The following is a 20,300-nucleotide window of genomic DNA, read 5'->3' as shown; positions in this document are numbered from 1 at the left end:
TAATCGAATCTTCTAACCGGAGTATCCGTAGGTCTTCAGTTTACATGTCCAAACTACGTTAACTGATTTATTATCATCTTATTTCAATTGCAGTCACTCATGCTTTACCTCGGATATCCTCGTTCCTAATCATGTCTTTTCTCATGTGCCAACACATCCAAAGAAACATTTTCATCTGCCCCATTTTTTGCATGTGTTGATGCTTGACCATCCAATATTCTGTGCATAAAGCATTGTTGGCTTTGTTGCCGTCTATAAAAAATTTCTTGAGCTTTAGTGGCATACGTCTATTGTAGAACACATTTGATGCACTATTCCACTTCATCCATCCATCTTGTATTCTATGGTTGAGATCTTCATCAACTTTTCCGTTCTTTTGCAAGATAGATCCAAGATAACGCAAGGGCTCACTCTTTGGTACTTTTTGATCTCCAATATGGTGTAAGTTGTGTTATAAATGGTTTTTTATTTATAAGATATACAAGCCCCCAGGGCAAACCAGACGCAAGATCCCATAACCCCTCTTGGAAAAGAAATCTCATAACCAAATAGAACGAGTCTCATGCGAAAGAATCTGCATTCAAACGCGATTATCATAAGGTTTTAAATGGCTACTATTAACAATAATGGTCATCATCAAAACAAATTAAAACAATTTAGTTAATGTGCGTATCTCCGCCTTCCGTGCTCGGTAGCCAAAAGAGTTGCGTAGAATATTTCCTTCTCTAGTGATCAGTAGCCACAAGAGTTGCGTAGAATAGTTCGTTCCAGGTATCAGGCACAGCGGCAAGGCACCAGTGACTACAATCATTTCCTTTCTTTCCATCGATGCCATATGTAGATGGGTGTCCATCTTTTCTCAACTGCGATAGCAACGTTATGTCAAGCAAAATTAGGGGATGTCATGGCAGTCAACACTTGGTTTACCACAGTTGCTGCCGGTGGTGAACCTCCCGGATATATTGAACCTCTTACTGGTTGAGTTTGTCCATTGCAAGTTGCTGAGTCTGACTCATTCCACTCTTTTCCACTGTTCCACCATTAGTATTACTAATTAATTAATTTAATTTTTACCCTTTTCAGGGTGAAATTAAACCAAAATATAATAAAAATAAAAGGAAAAAACTAAAATAAATAGATACTTAGTACTACGGTCTAGTGATATTCCTCTTCACTTATAAGTGAGATGTCTTAGGTTCTATTATTGCCAAAAGAGAATTTGAACCACATTATTATGATTAGTTTAGTGTGAGGCTTAATTCACTCCTCCATCTCCTATAGTAGATAATATCGTTTGCTAAAAAAAAATACTAAAATAAATTGACTGAGTATATGAGAGACTTCGTATAAATTAAATTCATCCATTTTACTGTGGCACATCATTTAGTAGATAAAATTATTAGGTCGAACATTATTGGATGTGATATTTTAATTATTTTCTTACCAGAAGATATAAAAGAGACATCGAGGACATACTTGTAGTGGGTCGGAGAAATCCCTTAAGAAAACTTTGGTGTTGCTAAAATCAACATTATAGTCCACCCACTTTGACCAAGTAGTTAATCCCTCCCTAAAAGCAACTAAACGATCCATATCCTTGAGTATCTTACCTCCTGCTTCAATGTAGTCCCATCTGACACTCGTAATACCAAAATGTATCATTAGTGCATGCAAATTGAGGTTTTTAATTTCCAAAATATATTATAACTTGTTCAAAGTAGTAACTTGTTAAAGTAGTAAATAGTACTTAATTATAGAGATCTGACAAATTATGTTTAAATTGTATAATTTTGGTGCAATGCTTAATTATTGTTTTTTGAGGTTTCTATATGTAGCATATATCTCACGGTTGTTTGCTTCCTTTATGCAGCCACCAGTGCCAAGTATTAAAGATAAGCATATCGTATCCTCTCCATGCGTCCCCATTCTCAATAGAGTCCAGCTTTAGAACCCTGCCTACTACTGTATTCACTAGGTCCACCAAAAATGCATTGCGAGATAACGTAACCGAAACATCATAATCCTGCAAAATCCAGGGGGTTAATTTTGTGATCACTCCAAAATAATCATTTGGTAATCTTATTATTTGTTTTTTTTTTTTAAAAAAAAAAAGGTTTCACCATAAAATCAATTGTCAATATGGAAAAAGTAGTCAAATTTCTTATAAGTTCTTGAAAGATTTTTCCTTTCACTAATGTATGATTCTTTTACCTTCACATTCTTACACGCCCACTCAGATGTGCGAATTTTTAAGCCAAATACGTAGACAACAAGAATTGGTGACAGAGGAGCATGTGTAGCCGTTGGGCTTCACATATAGGCCAACATACTCTGATACCATGAAAAAAGTTGGGGTTTACCGAAAACCGTTTGGCAATAAGGGAAGTAGCCCTCTTATAAGCCCCTTGCAAGGTTTATCCTTTAAAATGATGCCAGACTTTTTGTCCTTCACATCCTCACACCGATTCACATGTGACGATTTTTCATGCCAAACAAATGGACAACATGAATTGGATGACATGGAGCATGTGTGGCCGTTGAGCTTCACATGTGGGTTAACCTGCACTGATGATGAAGAAAGTTGAAGTTCCACCATAAAACCAATTGACAACATGGGGAGTAGCCCAACCTTTTATAAACCCTTTCAAGCCAAACATGTGAACAATACGTATTAGGTAATGTGGAGCACTTGCGCCCGTTGGGCTTCATACTTGGACCAGCCTGCTCTGATACCATGAAGAAAGTTGATGTTCTACCATAAAACCAATTAGTAATATGTGAAGTAGTTGAACTTCTTAAATCCCTTACAAAGTTTCTCCTTTTACCGATGTGAGAGTCTTTTACTTTCACATTCTCACAATTTTTTTCTTTAAAGAAAAGTGCATGATAACTATTTTGAATGCACAAAACAATTCTCTTTTAAGATCAATGTTCAATAGTACTTGTCCACGTATACCAGTTAGTGATCAAAAGGCTACATATAAACACTTCGTTTAGGAACCTAATATCTAATCATATATATCGTTGGTAGAAAGTCTTTTGTAACTAGATAGATATATCTGAAAAACTCACAGGCAACGAAAACGTGGAGATGGCTTCTTTCCTTGTTATAGTATAATGTGTTTGCGGCACTGCAGCATACAACATACATGTTAGCGATTGCCACTGATTGAGGCTTTAGAGAGTCACCTACGAATAATATCTTTTTCCCCTTTAACCTCCTCAGCATGTCCTCCCCATTGAATCTGTACCATGTATATATGTTGAAAAAAATGAGAAATATGTGATATATCCGAATTCTATCAAGTAATTACATATGCTTATTTAAAAGGGAATTAAAAGGTGCAAGTGTCGGTGCCTTACATTTGTAAATTTTGTGTTTGTGTCGCATTGTGTATATGTGGGTGTTTCAGGTGGTACATGAAACTAATATAGGTTCAATGATCACACGTGCTCCATGTCACTGAATTCGTATTGTCCACAGGTTTGGTTTAAAAATTTGTCATGCATGAGGGGACATGTTAGGATGTGAAGGTAAAAGAATCCCGCATCAATAAAAAGAGAAACCTTGCAAGTACTTATAATTATAAATTGAGTTACTTTTCATATTATCAACTAATTTATCAACACATTGGTTCCTTTTATCAACATAAGTAGTTATGGGGCCAATGGTGTCTAATAAGGCTGTTAACCTGAACATTTGATTAAAGAAAATTTTAATTGAATGCCTCAATACTACTAAGCGCAGAGCTAGCCTATTCTGGTTGTGAGGGTTGGGGCACAATTAGGGATGGGCAACGGTTATGGCGGACGGGTAACCGCGGTTATTTACCCATAACCATTTATGTTCATACCCGCATAACCGTTTACCCGTTGGATAATTGTATAAACGGTTATACTTATACCCATAACTGTTTACAAACGGTTAACCATACCCATAACCGTGTACTCATTTAACCATAACCGTTTACCTATTTAACAATAAGCATTTACCCGTTTTTGAACCTGTTTATCTTTTTTTACCCATTTACCCATTTTTTCACCTGCCAACATGTTTTTTTTTTTTAACAACTTGAAAATTACAAAAGAAAATTTTGTAATGCTTTTTGTTTTCTAACAATTAAACACCATTATAGGTGTATTTTAGCATGCATTTCCCTATTTTAATTATTTAAGTCCTCATACAATTCTAATAATTGAAATAATAGTTTACGAACGATATTTTTCTGCTACACCCAAGCAAATCTTTAATTTCAAGACTGATACCAAAATTTCAAGAATTCCGAAATAGTTTCAGAATTTTGGGACAAATCGGGAATCCCGAAATTGCTTACTGTAACTCAACCATCGATCCATTCTACAGAAGTTTATTTGATGGATACCACCATACTAGTAAAATGACAAATACATTCATCATTCAATATTGTAGAAAGCATTTTTTCAGTACATTGCCAGGTAATATACCAGACAACACAAAGCATCAAACTTCTTCCAGCCTTAGAAACATATAAACACGGGAAAAAAAAAACTATCAGATACGAATTCAACCACATAACTTCGATGTTAAATTAAATGGGTATAACCAATCCAACGGCCTATAATATTTTTTTTTTAAATTTTACATATATTAAATTAAATGGGTAAATGAATATCCGTTATACCCACGGGTAATACCCATAACCGATGGATACACGTTATAACCACGGGTAATACCCATAACCGCCCATTTAAATTTTACGGATAAACGGTTATACCCATAACCGTTTATTCGTCTAAATGGTTACCCATAACTGTAACTGTGAAAGATTGGCAGATAACCGCGGTTACCCAAACTCATGGGTATTTTGCCTATCCCTAGGCACAACTACTTCAAGCTTGTATGTGGCTCCACCCATGCTGGCAAGAGAACATTACTCTCTAAACAATCTAACGACTTACAAAGCTCGTATGTACATATATGTAGGATTAAAGAAATTCATATCACGTCAATCTTCAACTGTATCAGTAGAGCTCTACATATATAAAACATGGAAATCGTTACCTTGGGAGTGCACATGCGTCAGGCTTCCATCTATATTTGAGATACTGATCGTCTGGCCGTCCATTTTTCTGGCAATCAAACTCTTCCTCAACGAAAGGGCAGCTCGATGTGTCATAGAGTGGATAGCTATCATCATAAACCCAACTCCCTTGAAAAAAATCACATCCTTTTGCATATGAATAATATTGGCCTTCCAAATGGAGGCATAGAAAAATGAGTAGAGCGGCATAAGAAAAAAAGCCAAAGCCCTGCAACATATTTCCCATAGTTGACAGAGACAGAAATAAAGATGTATGTGTTATGTGTGTGTGTATATATATATACATTGTGTGTGGTGGCAAATGGATTAGGAATTCAATTTCAGATAGAGTGAAAGATGCAAACAAACGCTAGCTACTGTGCTTTCTGTATGGATGTCATCGATTTGAGTTTGTTGGGTGGGGTGTTTTTTTTTCTTTTCGTGTGGGGTTTACTTGGATACAAATACCCATTTTTCTTTCTTGTCCATTTTTTTTTGATATAGCTGTTGTTAGTTTGGACGTTTTCTTGACGTGAATTATTTTTCCAACAAATTTTTAAAAGAAAAATTAATGAAAATTGTTTGAAAACTTTGAGTTTTAACGATAAGGACAAAATAAAAGATAAAGTGAATAGTACCAGAATTGATTTTTTAATGTAAAAATATGATTTTTCGTTAAAGTGAACAGTACCGAGAGCTTTTCGTTAAAGTTTTCATTTTTAAATATTGGCAGATCCTTCTAAGACCATCTCCAAACCTGGGCTAAAAGCCAAATTACCCCCCCAAACACTCTCCAACCCATGTTAAAATTTTGAACTAAAAGCCAAATGTTATTTCTGGGCCAAATACCCCCCCCAGCTTTCCCCCCAAGCGCGACTGGACTCGCTGGCCTTTGGGCCACTTTCGGCCTGTTCACTCTCCAACGTGCGCCCATGCAGGGCACCCGCTTTCCTTTCCCGACAACGTGGGACCCAGCGTCAAGGCCTTGTCGGCCTGTTGCCCGAGCCCAATGGCTCTTTTCCGCATCTGACGGCCATCGTGAAAGGACCATTGGTTGATCCAACCATCCAGATTCAAATTTTATTTTAAAAAAATATGATATTTTAAAATACATTGAATCCAACGGTTGAGATTGAATATACTCAAATCTAACGGTAAAAAAAAAAAGATCTAACGGCCCAAATTAAAATCCAACGGCTAAAATAATTAAATAAATTTATTTAACACAAAATTTACCCAAAAACTCTATAAATACCTATGTATTTGTTCAAACATCCACACAAAATTCAATTTTCTCCTACAATTCTTCCAATTTATCTTTCTATCATTTCTTTCCATTTCCAAATTGTTCAACATGGCAAGAGAGCATGTTAGAGGTCGTAATTGGACCTTTGAGGAAGATGTTTCTTTATGCTTAGCATGGGTTTCTGTTAGTGAAGCAGTTGACACAAATCAAAATAAAAAGGTTTTGTGGGATAAAATCATTGCAAAGTTTCAAGAAAACTGCAACGGCGGCGGGCGGGACGGTGGTGGTGTTTATGATCGGTGGAAGACTATCAACAAAGCATGCACTTTATGGAAGGGAAGCTTAGAGAGAGCCATGGTTGGCATGCCTAGTGGAAGGAGCGCCATAGAAATTGTGAGTTTTTTTCTTGATATTTTATTTTTCATGTACATAATATTATTTTGCAACTAATTATTTTTATGTATTTATTGCATAGGGTGACAAAGCAATGGAGATTTACAAGACAAGAGTAACACCAAAAAATCAAGTTTTTAAGTTGTAATGTGCTTGGGACGTCCTCAAGGATTGTCCAAGGTGGGCAACCGATGCAGACCAACAATGGGGAAGATTATTTCAACGTGAAGCCACACCGAGAAATGAAGGTGTCGATGAAATGACCCCATCTCCTTCTTTAGCAAGGCCCCCGAGAAGAGATAAGCAAAAGGAAGCAAAGAGAAAAGGGAAGTCCCAAGATTCGACGAGTGGAGACTTTGCTACCGGAATTGCAAAATTGCACGAAACTTATAGCGCTTGCCAAGAAGAAGCGGCCCGATTGCGTTTGCAAATGAAGGAAATCTCGGATAGGGAGGAAAATAGGTTTGAAATTGAATTCATGATGAAGGACCTCAACAAATACACTCCAGAGATGAAGAAGTTCTTACGTGATAAGCAAAAGGAAATTATGCGAAAGTCTGCCTCAAGGAGTATGTTTCAAGATGATGAATCCTCTGAACCCTATATCCCAACATTTCAATGAAGTTCATCACCAAGTGAAGATGGTGGATATGATTGTTAAGTTTATGTAGTGTATGAATTATGTGCTTTATTAATTAAGTTTATTAATTGTCGTTTGTATTAAGTTTATGTTGTTTATTATGTTGTTTATTATGTGGTTTATGTACTTTATTAAATTTATGTCTTATTAATTATTTTTTCTATTTAATCTAGATGTCTTCAATAATTATTGTACTTATTATTTCAACCTCCATTCAATAAATTATCCAACGTAGTAGACAAATAACAACATAGTACACTTAAAATTATTACATAAATGCTCAACCAACATCATCAACGTTCACCTTCTCGGCGCCACACATGCTCAACCAAATCCTTGCGGAGTGTGTCATGAATTTGAGGAGCTTGAATTCTATTTAAACGTCTCATATACTCACCCAAGGTGACCCTATCATGTCGGGTCTCATATGTGATTGGAACGAGATATTCAACATCTCTTGCAATAGCTCTCGCATGTGTTGGTTGGTCATCATCCACATCTTCGTCTGAATCTTCTTCAATTTCGATGTACTCATCTTCCACAATCATATTGTGCAAAATTATGCACGTCATCATGATTGAATGGAGGTCTTCGGGTTGCCAAAGTCGTGCAGGCCCTCTAACAATGACCTATCGAGCTTGTAAGATCCCAAACGCTCTCTCTACATCCTTCCTATAAGACTCTTGCCTCTGCGAAAATAATTTCTTCTTTGCACTATCGGGAAGAGAAACACTTTTGACAAAGATGGACCAACTAGGATAAATACCATCACTTAGGTAGTAACCTAGCTCATACCTATTACCATTTACCTTGTATCGAAATTCTGGTGCCCATCCATTCACAACCTCATCGAACAGAGGAGAAGACCAAAGAACGTTGATATCGTTGTTTGATTCGGGAGAGCCGAAGAATGCATGCCAAATCCATGTGTTGTAAGATGCCACAGCCTCCAGCACGATGGTTGGCTTGTTATGACGGCCCTTGAATTGGCCAGCCCAACCAGTAGGACAATTCTTCCACTCCCAATGCATACAATCGAGACTTTCTATCATGCCAGGGAAGCCTCTTTTGTCTGCCTTGCGTAGAAGCCTTTTCAAGTCTTCACGAGTTGGCTTGCGGAGGTATGTGGCTCCATAGATGGCTTGAATTGCTTGACAGAAGCGCTTCAGGTTCTCAATAGCAGTACTCTCCACAAGTCGGCAATATTCGTCAGTTGAGTCAGCATAGCACCCATTAGCTAGCATTCAAAATGCAGATGTAAGCTTTTGATGAGGTGATAGACTTTGTCGACCTACGACATCTATCTTCCTTGCAAAGTAGTGGTCATGATTGACAACTGCGTTCAAGATGCCTTCAAAAAGCTCTCTCCTCATCCAAAACCGCCTCCGAAAATCATGAGCCGGAAATCTCGGCCGCTCAATGAAATAATCTTTCATCATTTGGTCATGACACTCTTCTCTATCACGCTGCACGAATGAACGCCCCGTGACAGAACCACGATGGCTAGATTCGCCATGGTGCTCATATTGCATAAACGAGTTTACAAGTTCAGCTTCGGCGTTGATCAGTTCTGATTCCTCAATGTCAAGCTTTGCTTGGTATTGTGCCATCTCCATTGGCCTGTTACGCCTTCTTCTATCACCCATTGATGAGATATTGAGAATTTTTAAGAAACAAAAACTCTTTGAAAGTTGAAAGATTGGTGAATATAGAGGATGATTGAAGGTTGAAAGATTGTGTGATCAACTAATATTGGACCTGTGTTTATATAGAGGATAATTGATGAACGGTTGGTGAAAGTTGAAAGTTTTATGTTGAACGGTTGGTGAAAGTTGAAAGTTTGGAGTTGAACGGTTGGTGAAAGATGAACGGTTGATGAAAGTTGAAAGGTTGGTGAAAGTAGCTTGCTTTGTGAAAAATTTAATGATTTTTCAATATTTATCGGAATTTAAATTTTTTTAGATTAAAATGTTCATAAAATTAATTTACAATAATCTACATATTTATTTAAAAAAAAATTGATTTAAGAAAAAAATTAGCCTAAATTCATTTTTAATAATTCCGGGCTAAAATTTTAGGCCAGAAGGGTTGAAGCAGAAAAGATGTTTCTGGGCTAAAAACCAAATTTTCTAGGCTAAAAAATTTGGCTTTTAGCCCAAGGGTTGGAGATGGTCTAAAGAAAACCTTGTCTTTTTTTTGTAGAAAACAATGTTCTTTTTCCAGCTTCCAACAGTGTAAAGGGAAATGATCTGGTACCAAATAAAAAAAGGGAACTTTAATGAAAAGTTCTCGGTACTGTTCACTTTAATAAAAATCCATATTTTTACACTAAAAAATCAATCATGGTACTATTCACTTTACCCTTTATTTTGTCTTTATCGTTAAAACTCAAAGTTTTTAAACTTTTTTCATTAGTTTTCCTATAAAAAAAAAAGAAGTAAATAGTTGCAATGATTGTCGGCAGCAAATATATATATGAAAAACAAGTGTATTTTCTCGGTGCAGACAAAACTAGTCCACAATAATTTAAGCTCAAGCATGATTTTCCATATCGCAATTCTAACTTGAAAACGACCGCAGAAACTCTTAATTTGATCCACACTAAAAACAAAGAGATGTAAAAATTTGAATATCATTTAAAATCATATCATTTCCTTCTAAGAACTTGTCCAATCTCCATCCTTTCGATGGTTTTCAATAATGAATGTTTTAAAGAATAAAATTGTAGAGAATCTCATTCCAAGTGTCTGGTACTCCACAAAGACACCAATGACTACAATCCATTCCTGTGTGGCCTGCCAACCCATAAGTTGAAGGATGTCCATCCTTGCGCAGGAGTGAGAGGTTTGTTATATCTAGCAATGTCACGGGCTTTTTTATTGTGCTTAACACATTCTTCAGCACACCCAGAGCTGGTGGCAAAGCTCCTGGATAGATCGACCCAAGCAAAGGCTCCTTCTGCCCTACACAATTTCTTGCCCATGGTTCATGCCATTCACTGCCACTAAAATCACAATTAAGAAAAGAAAATAAGAAACTATTAATTTGATTGATGTCTTGGGAACAAACTTCATAAACAAGTTTTCAAAACAAATTATTCGAAAATTATAACAGTGATATCTATTAGGAAAATTATCCTTTCATTTTCATTAACTCAATAAGGTTACACCCTGATGCCTTATATACTAGTTACTCACTAGTATTAGATAGCTAACTAATTACACCTTCATCAACTCACCACTCACTAATTACAAAACAACCATAACAACCTTAACTGTTTACAGTTTTACCCTTATTATCCCCCCTCAAACCGAACTGAGGTAGCCGAAGGGAGAGTTTGTCCCGGAGAAGATGGAATCTGTGCTTGGACAGAGCCTTGGTGCATATATCAGCAACCTGATCTTGAGTACACACAAACAAAACTTGAACTTGATGAGCAAGCACTCTTTCCCGAATGTAGTGATAATCAATCTCCACATGCTTGGTTCGAGCATGGAAGATTGGATTTTTAGCCAATGAAATGGCAGAAATGTTGTTACACCAAATCTGAGGGGAAGAAGGAAGAGCAAGACCAACATCAAGTAGAAGCTTACTTATCCATGTCAGTTCAGCTGCAGTGTTAGCCAAAGATCGATATTCAGCTTCGGTCGATGACCGAGCCACAGTAGGCTGTTTCTTGGCACTCCAGCTTATAAGGGAGTCACCCAAATAGACACAAAACCCCCCAGTAGATCGGCGATCAAGACTGCAACCGGCCCAGTCGGCATCAGAGAAAACAGTAAGAGTAAGAGGTTTAGGACATTTGGGAAACCATAAGCCAAGAGACAGGGTACCCTTTAGATATCGGAGAATGCGTTTGACGGCCTGAAAATGAGCTTGTCTCGGACAGTGCATAAATTGACAAACCAAATTAACTGCAAAAGACAGATCTGGCCGTGTCCATGTTAAGTATTGCAAACCACCAACCAAAGATCTATATTCCTCAGGGTTAGCAAGCAGAGAAGAGTCATGATCCAATTTAGTTGTACTAAGAGGAGTGACACAAGGTTTGGAGCCTTCCATGTGGGCTTTGGAGAGAAGATCAAGAATATACTTGTGTTGAGAGAGAAGGATACCAGATGAAGACCGCTTGACTTCAATACCAAGGAAGTAATGAAGAGGACCAAGATCTTTGACAGGAAATAAAGAATTGAGCTGAGAAATAACATCTTGGCAGAGTTGAGCATTTGGTCCAGTAACAATAATATCATCAACGTAGACCAAAATGAAGATCAACGCATGAGCCTTCTTGACAAATAAAGAATGATCCTTTGAGGAACCTGAGAAACCCAGAGACTTCAATGCAGTGGTGAGTTTGTCATACCAGGCCCTGGGGGCTTGCTTGAGCCCATACAAAGATTTATGGAGATGACAAACATGATTTAGCTTGGTAGGGTCTTCAAATCCTGGTGGTTGGATCATGAACACAGATTCTGTCAAGTTACCATGCAAAAAAGCATTGCTGACATCAAGTTGATTGAGAAACCAATCAAACTTAGCAGCCAAAGTGAGAAGTAACCGAATAGTAACAGGCTTAGCAACTGGACTAAATGTCTCAGTATAATCAATACCGTGCTGCTGATGGAAGCCTTTTGCAACAAGCCTAGCTTTGTACCTATCAATAGTACCATCCGGTTTTCGTTTGATTCGGAACACCCATTTCGCACCAACCAAGTTCTGAGTGGGAGATGCAGGAACTAGAGACCAAGTTCCAGTTTGAATGAGAGCATTAAATTCTTCTTGCATTGCTCGACGCCAATGAGGATGTTTAGAGGCTTGAAGATAGGTAGAAGGTGTATAATCGGGAGAGAGATCAGAAGAGATGGGATACTTGGTTGCCATAAGTGCTTTGGGTTTAAAAATACCTGATTTGGATCTGGTTTGCATGGAATGAGTATTGAGAGGGATTGAGGGTGCATAAAGAGGAGGGTTAGGTAAGGCAGTAGAAGAGGGGACATGAAGAGATGGGGATGGAGAGGGTGAAGAGGGAGTTGGAGATAAGAGAGGAGACAAAGAGGAAGAAGGTTGAGATAGAGAAGGAAAAGTTAAAGTGGTGGGAATAAGATTGGATGGTTGCAAAGGAGAAGAACTAGAGCTGGAATGTGATGGCGGAGGATGATCCTGTTGAGCAAAAGGAAATGTATCTTCATAAAAAATAACATGCCTTGAAAGATACACTCTGCCAGTGGAAGGATCAAGACATTTATAGCCTTTGTGGTTTAAACTGTACCCCAAAAAAACACATTCCTTGCTCTTGGGATCAAGCTTGGAAGTTATATAAGGTTTCAACCATGGGAAACATCGGCATCCAAAAATTTTCAGTGAGGTGTAATCTGGAGATCTGTGAAATAGTAGTTCCCAAGGTGAGAAGTTGGTGGTTGTTGGCATCCGATTGATGAGATAGATAGCTGTGGCAAAAGCTTCAACCCAATAAGACTGAGGAACCTTGGATGCTGCTAGGAGAGTTCGAGCAGTTTCAACCAAATGCCGGTGCTTGCGCTCAGCACAACCATTTTGCTCAGGTGTGTGGGGGCAGCTTAACTGATGGGAAATGCCTTGTTCTTGAAGAAACCGGATAAACTTGAGACTCAGAAATTCCCCACCAGAATCAGATCGCAAGATAACAATCTTAGTACTGAGTAAAGTTTCCACCAACACTTTGAATTGCACAAATGTATCAAAGACATCAGATTTAGACTTGAGAGGAAAAAACCAAGTATACTTGGTGTAGTCATCAACAAAAATGAGATAATAGCGATATCCATTAACAGAAAGGAGTGGTGCAGGACCCCATACATCAGTGTGCAAGAGCTCTAGAGGCCTACTGGATGTACAAGAAACAGAAGCAAAAGACAACTTGGAACTCTTGCCTAGAGCACAACTGGAGCACACAGATTTATTTAAAGTACTGGAAACTGAAATACAAGAATGAGTTGCTAGTTTACAAAGAATGTTGAGAGCAGGATGACCCAATCTATGATGCCAAGTCTGCGGGGAAGCTTTAGCAGAAGCAGCAAATGCCTTTTGATTACCAGCAATAGAAGATGCATGAAATGGATAGAAACCAGCTCTCACAGGACCTTTAAAAAGCGTTTTCTCCGAAGAAAGATCCTTCACAATGAAGTGAAAAGGATACAAATGAATAGAACACCAATTATCAAGAATAAACCGATTTGCGGAAATCAAATCTTGCTTAAGATGAGGAACATGCAAGACAGTGTTAAGATCAAAACAATGAGAACCAGTATTAAGTGTAGAAGAACCAGAATTGAGAATAGGCAAACCTTTGCCATCACCAATATACACTTGCTCAGGTCCAGTGTAAGGCTCAGGATTCTACAAATTGGTGGAGGAATGAGTCATGTGCGAGCTCGCACCAGAATCAAGAAGCCAAGTAGGAGAGGTAGAGGCATGATAAGCAGCTGGAGAGTTCTTGTTACCAAAATTGGGATTCATGCGCTGAGGACACTCAACAGCTTCATGATCCAATTGGCGACAAATTTGACAGGAAATCTTTCTGTGAGAATTGTTGTACTGAGAACGAGGACCACGATTGTAACGAGGATTACCCTGAAACCCGCGATTGAATCGTTGATTGCCCTGAAAACCTTGATGATTCCGCTGTGAACCACGATTTGTGTAATTACGAGATTGAGAGAAATTGCCACGATTTGGAGTACCATAGGAGTGGGAAGAAGAACCGTTCTGAGTAAAGAATGCTTGCGGACCAAAATCACCAAGAGGTGTGGGAAGAAGACCAGCAGAAGCATTAAAAGCTTGAACGGGAGTAGAAGGTGAGGTTTTCTTGCGAGCAGTCAGTTGAAGCTCCTTACTCAAAAGCAGCCCATGAAGTTCATCAATAGTGGTTGAACCCAGGCGAAATTGGATTGCATCAATGAAAGACTCATACTCAGAGGGCAAACCATGTAAAATGACAGAAATCAACTCAGAATCTTCGATTGGAGCGCCTGCATTGGCAAGAGCATCTGTGATTTCTTCAATTTGTTGAAGATAGAGCGCAGCCGTAGAATCACCCTTCGTGATGCTACGAAGACGAGAACGAAGCTCATGAATGTGCGATTGCGAAGCCGTTGCAAGTCGCGATTCCAATTTGGACCAGAGCTCACGGGCCGAATTAACTCCAACAGTGTACGGAATTAGGGCATCCGAGAAAGTAGAATTGATCCAAATCAAGATATTCTGATCATTCTCAAACCAAGTAACATACTGAGGATTGAGAGTAGAAGTTTGAGTACCCGATGAGTCAAGAAGGAATTTCGGCGGAGCAGACATCGTGCCGTCAATGATTCCGGTGAGATTGTACCGGCGAAGGATGGGAGCGAACAGAGCACTCCAGGTGAGATAGTTCGTCGATGTGAGCTTGATCGGCACCATAGATCCAATATTTTGGATCGTAATCGACGATGTCGTCGAGGAGAGAGAAGAATTAGGACAAGAAGCAGATCCAGAAGAAGGAGATCCAGCCATGGTGATTACTAGGGTTGGAAGAATCGAAGATTAAGAAGCGGGAGATTTCTAGGGTTTGAAGATTCGAAGAGGAAGAAGCGGGAAGCAGAAGGAGAGGATCGGCTGTCATAGGACTTAGGCGAGTGATACCATATTAGGAAAATTATCCTTTCATTTTCATTAACTCAATAAGGTTACACCCTGATGCCTTATATACTAGTTACTCACTAGTATTAGATAGCTAACTAATTACACCTTCATCAACTCACCACTCACTAATTACAAAACAACCATAACAACCTTAACTGTTTACAGTTTTACCCTTATTAATATCAACTAATTAAAAAAGTTAAAACTATTGTGTTATATATCACCCAAAGATTGAATTCAGTTCATAAAGCTGTTATTTGACACTTCAAACTGATCATTCTAGGTACACTCCTCGTTAATGAAAATATAATGAAATTGCAGTAGAAAGAGTGTTGCGAGTATATGATAACTTTTTTGGAGTGCTGCAATGATGATTAGCTTAGATTAGTAATATTAGGTAAGGAACTCACTTGTAATGAGAGGGAGAAATTCCTTGGAAGAAAACCCTAGACTTCGCTGGATCAATGTTTAAGTCCACCCATCCAGCCCAAGTCACGAGTGCCTTCTGAAAAGCAAGCATGCGGTCAATGTCTTTGCTCCTCTGACCTCCTACTTCAACATAATCCCATCTGCAAAATTATAGTAGTTAATTTGGTATTTACCTTTTAAATACAGTTAAAACTTAATCAAAAGATGATTAAATATTATAGTAAATAATAGTTATAGGCTTTACGGTTGCGAGGGTCCTCTACGATTCCACCAATGCCAAGTGTTGAAGATGAGCATATCAATATCCTTCCATAAATTGCCTCCCACAATTGAATCAAGCTTCAAGACCCTCCCAATATTTTCTCTTACAATATCTACTAGATATACATTGCGGTCTAGCATCACTTTAACTTCATAATCCTGCAGGTATTGATTACAAATTTCACCATGTCATTTACCCGAAAGAAAATTGGGACTGAATCACGTGCTCCGTGTTTGGTAGGATCATGACAAAAGTTCATGTCAAGTAGTTGTCCAAGGGAATTGAAAGGTCAAATTAATTTCAAACGAGACCAAATTAATTAATTTCACGTGAAGTAGTTGGTGGAAATGAAAGTGATGAAAAGTGTAAGGGGGTTTGTAGTCAAATTAGGATTTGATAGTATTTTAATAGACTTTAAAATTCGGGAGTAGTCAATGAGATTTTAAAAGATTTTGAAATCATGGTGTAGTCAAATTAGGATTTTAAAGGATTTAAAAGAATACATCCAAATTCATAGGTAGTTGATTAGGATTTTAAAAAGTCCTCAAAAGTCTAGGTGTAGTGAAAATATCAAGAATTTGCTAGGATTTTAATGGGTGAATGATTTTGATGGATTTGAAAGTATAAATAACAAATGTCATAAACAATCCAACATTCACCCCTAGGATTTCATTTCAAGAACGAAGAATTCTATATGTAGAAGAGGAATAGTCTTCCCCATTTTTGGCCCTACCTGAGAACCCAGTGAGCAGCTCACCATCTATACATAACAGGTTTCCAAATCTGCATTTCTCTTACTTGCTTTCACCACCCCTCACCCCCCCCCGGTGACCCACATACTGCCATATTGGATGAACAATCCCACCCACCCACTGCCAAAATGGGTTTGATTTTCGTGCTTTGCCTTTATTGGATGAACAATCCAATGTCGTTGCTGGTAAGGTTGCGATTAAAGCTTGTGAGTGTTTGTTGTTACTCGAATCCAATACAAATCATGGATGCCATTGAATAAGGATGGACAAGTGAGTCACTCTTTGATTACTATGTATGCAAGGTGTGGTGAGTGGGTTTTTGCACGGAAAGTGTTTGATGAAATTATTAAGAGGGATTTGATTTCGTGGAATTCCTTGATTTCTGTGTATTGCAAGATGGGGTGTGCTAGAGATGAAGTGGGGTTGTTCCGGGAAATAAGGGGTGATGGATTTGAGCCTAATGAAACGACTTTGGCAACAGTTCTTGAGTGTGTGGGGACATGGGGGATTTGAGTTTGGGTACTTGTGTGGAGTGTTTTGTAGTTGAGAAGAAACTGGAGATGAATTCATATGTAGGCTACGCGTTGATTGACATGATAAAAGTCCTAAGAAATTAATGAAAAAATCCATAGAAATCTATAAGTGAAATCCATATAAATCTGTCAAAATCCATGTAAGATTGTAGAATCTATTAAAATCTTTTAAAATTTGTTACTTAAAAAAGTCTATTAAAATCCTCTAAAATCCAAGATGACTACACCCCTAAACTGTTAGGATTGATGCTTTGCACTCACCTTACCAAATTTATGTGTGATTTGACTTTACTTAAATTACGTTGGTTATAAACTAAACAGCTATTATCATCTTCTGCTAAAAATTTAAGCGTATTATGTTAATAAATTGTCAGTTTTGACTACATATACAAATAAAAATGTACTATTGAATAATTCTACATATATCCTGACAACAACGTATCAGACTATTTGACAGTAGAATTATTCTCATACAAATAAAAAACAATGGCCAAAACAAAATGTAAACTTGACGTACCATGAATTCGAAGATAGATACATCGTTTACTCTTGTCACATTATACTTAGCAGTTGGTACATTTGAGTGAAGCATGCATGTCAAGGACTGCCATTGATTTCGGCTCAATGAATCTCCAACGAACATGATGCTCTTCCCTCTAAATCTTTCGAAGAAGTCAAGCGCGTCAAATCTGAAAACAAAGTAGTCACAAACTTTAAGCTAGGTTCCCATAGGATAAACTATTATTCAGGCAAAACATGTAAATGCTAGATCAATAATGTTTTCATCCTATCAAATAGTTATGTTATATTACTACAGTATAAAATTATGTTCAGTGTCGATTGACATTTTAAGTACACAATATGCTTATGCATTCAACAAGAGATTTATTATTAGTATTTTAAAAATTTTATTCTACACTCCTTACAAGTGTATTATTTTTTTTAATTATAAAAAATTTGAAATGTAAAATAAGATTTTTGAAATGAGGTGTGATATCCACACACCCATTTTTACTTCTCACACACCTTTGTTAATTTCTATCAATTAGATCTTCTTCATTTCATCCGATCCGACGGCCGAAAATTAGAAGGGTGTGTGAGAAGTAAAAAAATGTGTGTGGATATCACACCCCTTTTGAAATACTAATAACAATTCACATTATCAATATACTAATAACAACTCCCATAATCCATATAGGCATACAGTTCAATGACAGTGAACTGGCAGAAGGCTGCAGGTTCAATGCATATAGATTTAGCATTGTTTTCTTTCTAGCAGGCTAGGTGATGAAATGTGTAAATTTATTTATTCCAAATGTATTAACACGGAATTAAGAATTAGGATTTCTGTTTACATGGAAATGCCCTAATAAATTTTTTTGAGGGTACAGTAATGTTTAAATTAATCCAAATTGTTTTGTAGTTATCATCAACATTCTTAATAAATCGTTACTTTTATCTTTTTAATAGAAGTTCTAGTATAAAATCTAGTTGTAATTCTCTTCATTTATAAATAAGAGATTTTAAATTTCGTTTCCGCTGATCATGAGTTTGAAATCAATTCCCTTGCCTAAAGTAAAAGCAGTTCTTCACCAAGAGTTTACTGAACTCCCGCTCTCCACCCATTTTCTTTATATCAGATCTCCCTCCCCCTCCTCTCTCTCTCTCTCTCTCTCTCTCTCTCTCTCTCTCTCTCTCTCACACACACATTTAGGTCCAAAACAATAAGCTGTAGTAAAATCATCCTAGCTCTTTCTCTGAACCTAATCACATGATAATTTTATTTTATATCAAACACGAATAACTCACATGACAACAATATGGCACCACCGAATCCCGTGAGCTCTAACACGTCTTTAATAAATAATTTGATTAATTGTCACATGAGTAGAGGTCATATCATATGAGTGGGTGGGTGGACTAGAAAAGTAAAGAAATAATCTAATAATTCTATCACCATCTGTGCCATTGCATTGCCAAGACAATCACAGCTCACACAAACCAAAAGGTGCAAGTGTCACCGATGAAAGGCTGCAACCACCGACATTTCCATGCAGCCAAACATTATATTTCTCAGGAAAATCATTGGGGGAGAGTCGCTTTATGTATTCACAGGGGCCACGGTCCCTTTGCCACAAATTTTGTTTTAAACAAAACATTGATTTACTCTGTTCACAGGATGTTTCCCCCCAGGAAGTATATAAATTAAGTTCATGTGTTTCAAATGTAAAAAAGGGACACATACAACTAGATCTAAATTTACTTTTCATATTTCGAAAAAATTACCAAAACAAGTCATTTTCAAATGTAAACATTGTAATTCATGTCTCCAAAATAAACAGAAAAATTTATAAATTTCATGTATTTCTATTTTTTGTCACATAAAATTTGAACTTAATATCTCTACTCTTGTTCCATAAGGATTATTGCTATATACCAATTAGTGAAAAAGTTTCCCCTAGTTTTGGTCCACCAGAAATTACAGGGCCACACTGGCAAAAAGAGTAAAACTGGTCCATATCTCATGAATGCACTTACATAGGAAAAAGATATATAGGATGAACCAAGCCAACAACTAGGAAAACAATAAGCAATAATATTGCAGCAACAGAAAGCATTATAATAAGTAGAACAAGAGAAATCACTGAGAGAGAGAGAGAGAGGTGTGCACCTTGCTAAATCACAGTCATGTGGTTGCCATCTGTATTTGGTGTATATCTGGTCGGGACGGCCATTCTTTTGGCAGGTAAACTCGTTCTCAATGAAGGGGCATGAGGAAGGATTGTAGAGGGGGTAGGACTGGTCCAAAACCCATCTCCCTTTGAAGAAATCACACGACGATGACGATGATATTGATTCATCACTTCTTGCACCATTTGCTAATACAACCGCTTGGTAATCACAAACAACAAGGAGGAGGAGAACAGCTGCACTCCTAGCGCAAAAACTACTATGAACCCAGAAACCCATGAGTCCTTTTCTATAGTGAGAAAGAGAGAGTGAGAGAGAGGGGTTTATAAGAAATGATAATGGGATTATAAACTCTTCTATCTTCTCCTTATCTCTTATTTCTACTATATTTATATGTCTTGTCTGTATATACGTGAGAGAGAGGATGGAAACTTATTGAGAAATTCAAATGATTTCCTTATGATACTTTCCCTCGTTAGACTTCAATCAACATCAATAAGGGAGAGCATCATGGGATGATTACTTAATTTGTACCAAATTACCAATTAGCTATGCAGTAGGGATTCTTGTAATTATATACACCGGAATTCTAGTACAATCAAAATTAATGCAATTGAAGTAAATTTCAAAGCTTCCAA

At 37.5% G+C, this 20,300-nt stretch overlaps 2 protein-coding genes and 1 pseudogene across 2 annotated transcripts; all 3 read right to left on the bottom strand.

The window, feature by feature from the left end:
- Positions 1–560: 560 nt before the first annotated feature.
- On the bottom strand, positions 561–5,702 carry LOC126590011 (protein trichome birefringence-like 37; annotated as a pseudogene).
- A 2,266-nt stretch (positions 5,703–7,968) lies between these two features.
- Positions 7,969–8,985, bottom strand: LOC126590462 (uncharacterized). The gene is made up of 2 exons (XM_050255917.1): positions 8,691–8,985; positions 7,969–8,576 (listed from the first exon to the last, which is right to left on the bottom strand). The coding sequence occupies exons 1-2, from the start codon at positions 8,983–8,985 to the stop codon at positions 7,969–7,971; spliced, it is 903 nt and encodes a 300-aa protein (XP_050111874.1).
- Positions 8,986–9,955: 970 nt separating this feature from the next.
- Positions 9,956–20,191, bottom strand: LOC126590010 (protein trichome birefringence-like 41). The gene is made up of 5 exons (XM_050255477.1): positions 19,643–20,191; positions 17,489–17,660; positions 15,669–15,844; positions 15,406–15,564; positions 9,956–10,343 (listed from the first exon to the last, which is right to left on the bottom strand). Exons 1-5 carry the CDS (start codon positions 19,939–19,941, stop codon positions 10,049–10,051), a joined length of 1,101 nt encoding a protein of 366 aa, XP_050111434.1. The 5' UTR covers positions 19,942–20,191; the 3' UTR covers positions 9,956–10,048.
- Positions 20,192–20,300: the final 109 nt, after the last annotated feature.

This window comes from Malus sylvestris, chromosome 11 (assembly GCF_916048215.2).
Source record: "Malus sylvestris chromosome 11, drMalSylv7.2, whole genome shotgun sequence".
In the NCBI taxonomy this organism is placed as follows: domain Eukaryota; kingdom Viridiplantae; phylum Streptophyta; class Magnoliopsida; order Rosales; family Rosaceae; genus Malus; species Malus sylvestris.
Note: the sequence above shows the minus strand (reverse complement) of the source record. Positions and strands in the feature narration are given on the sequence as shown.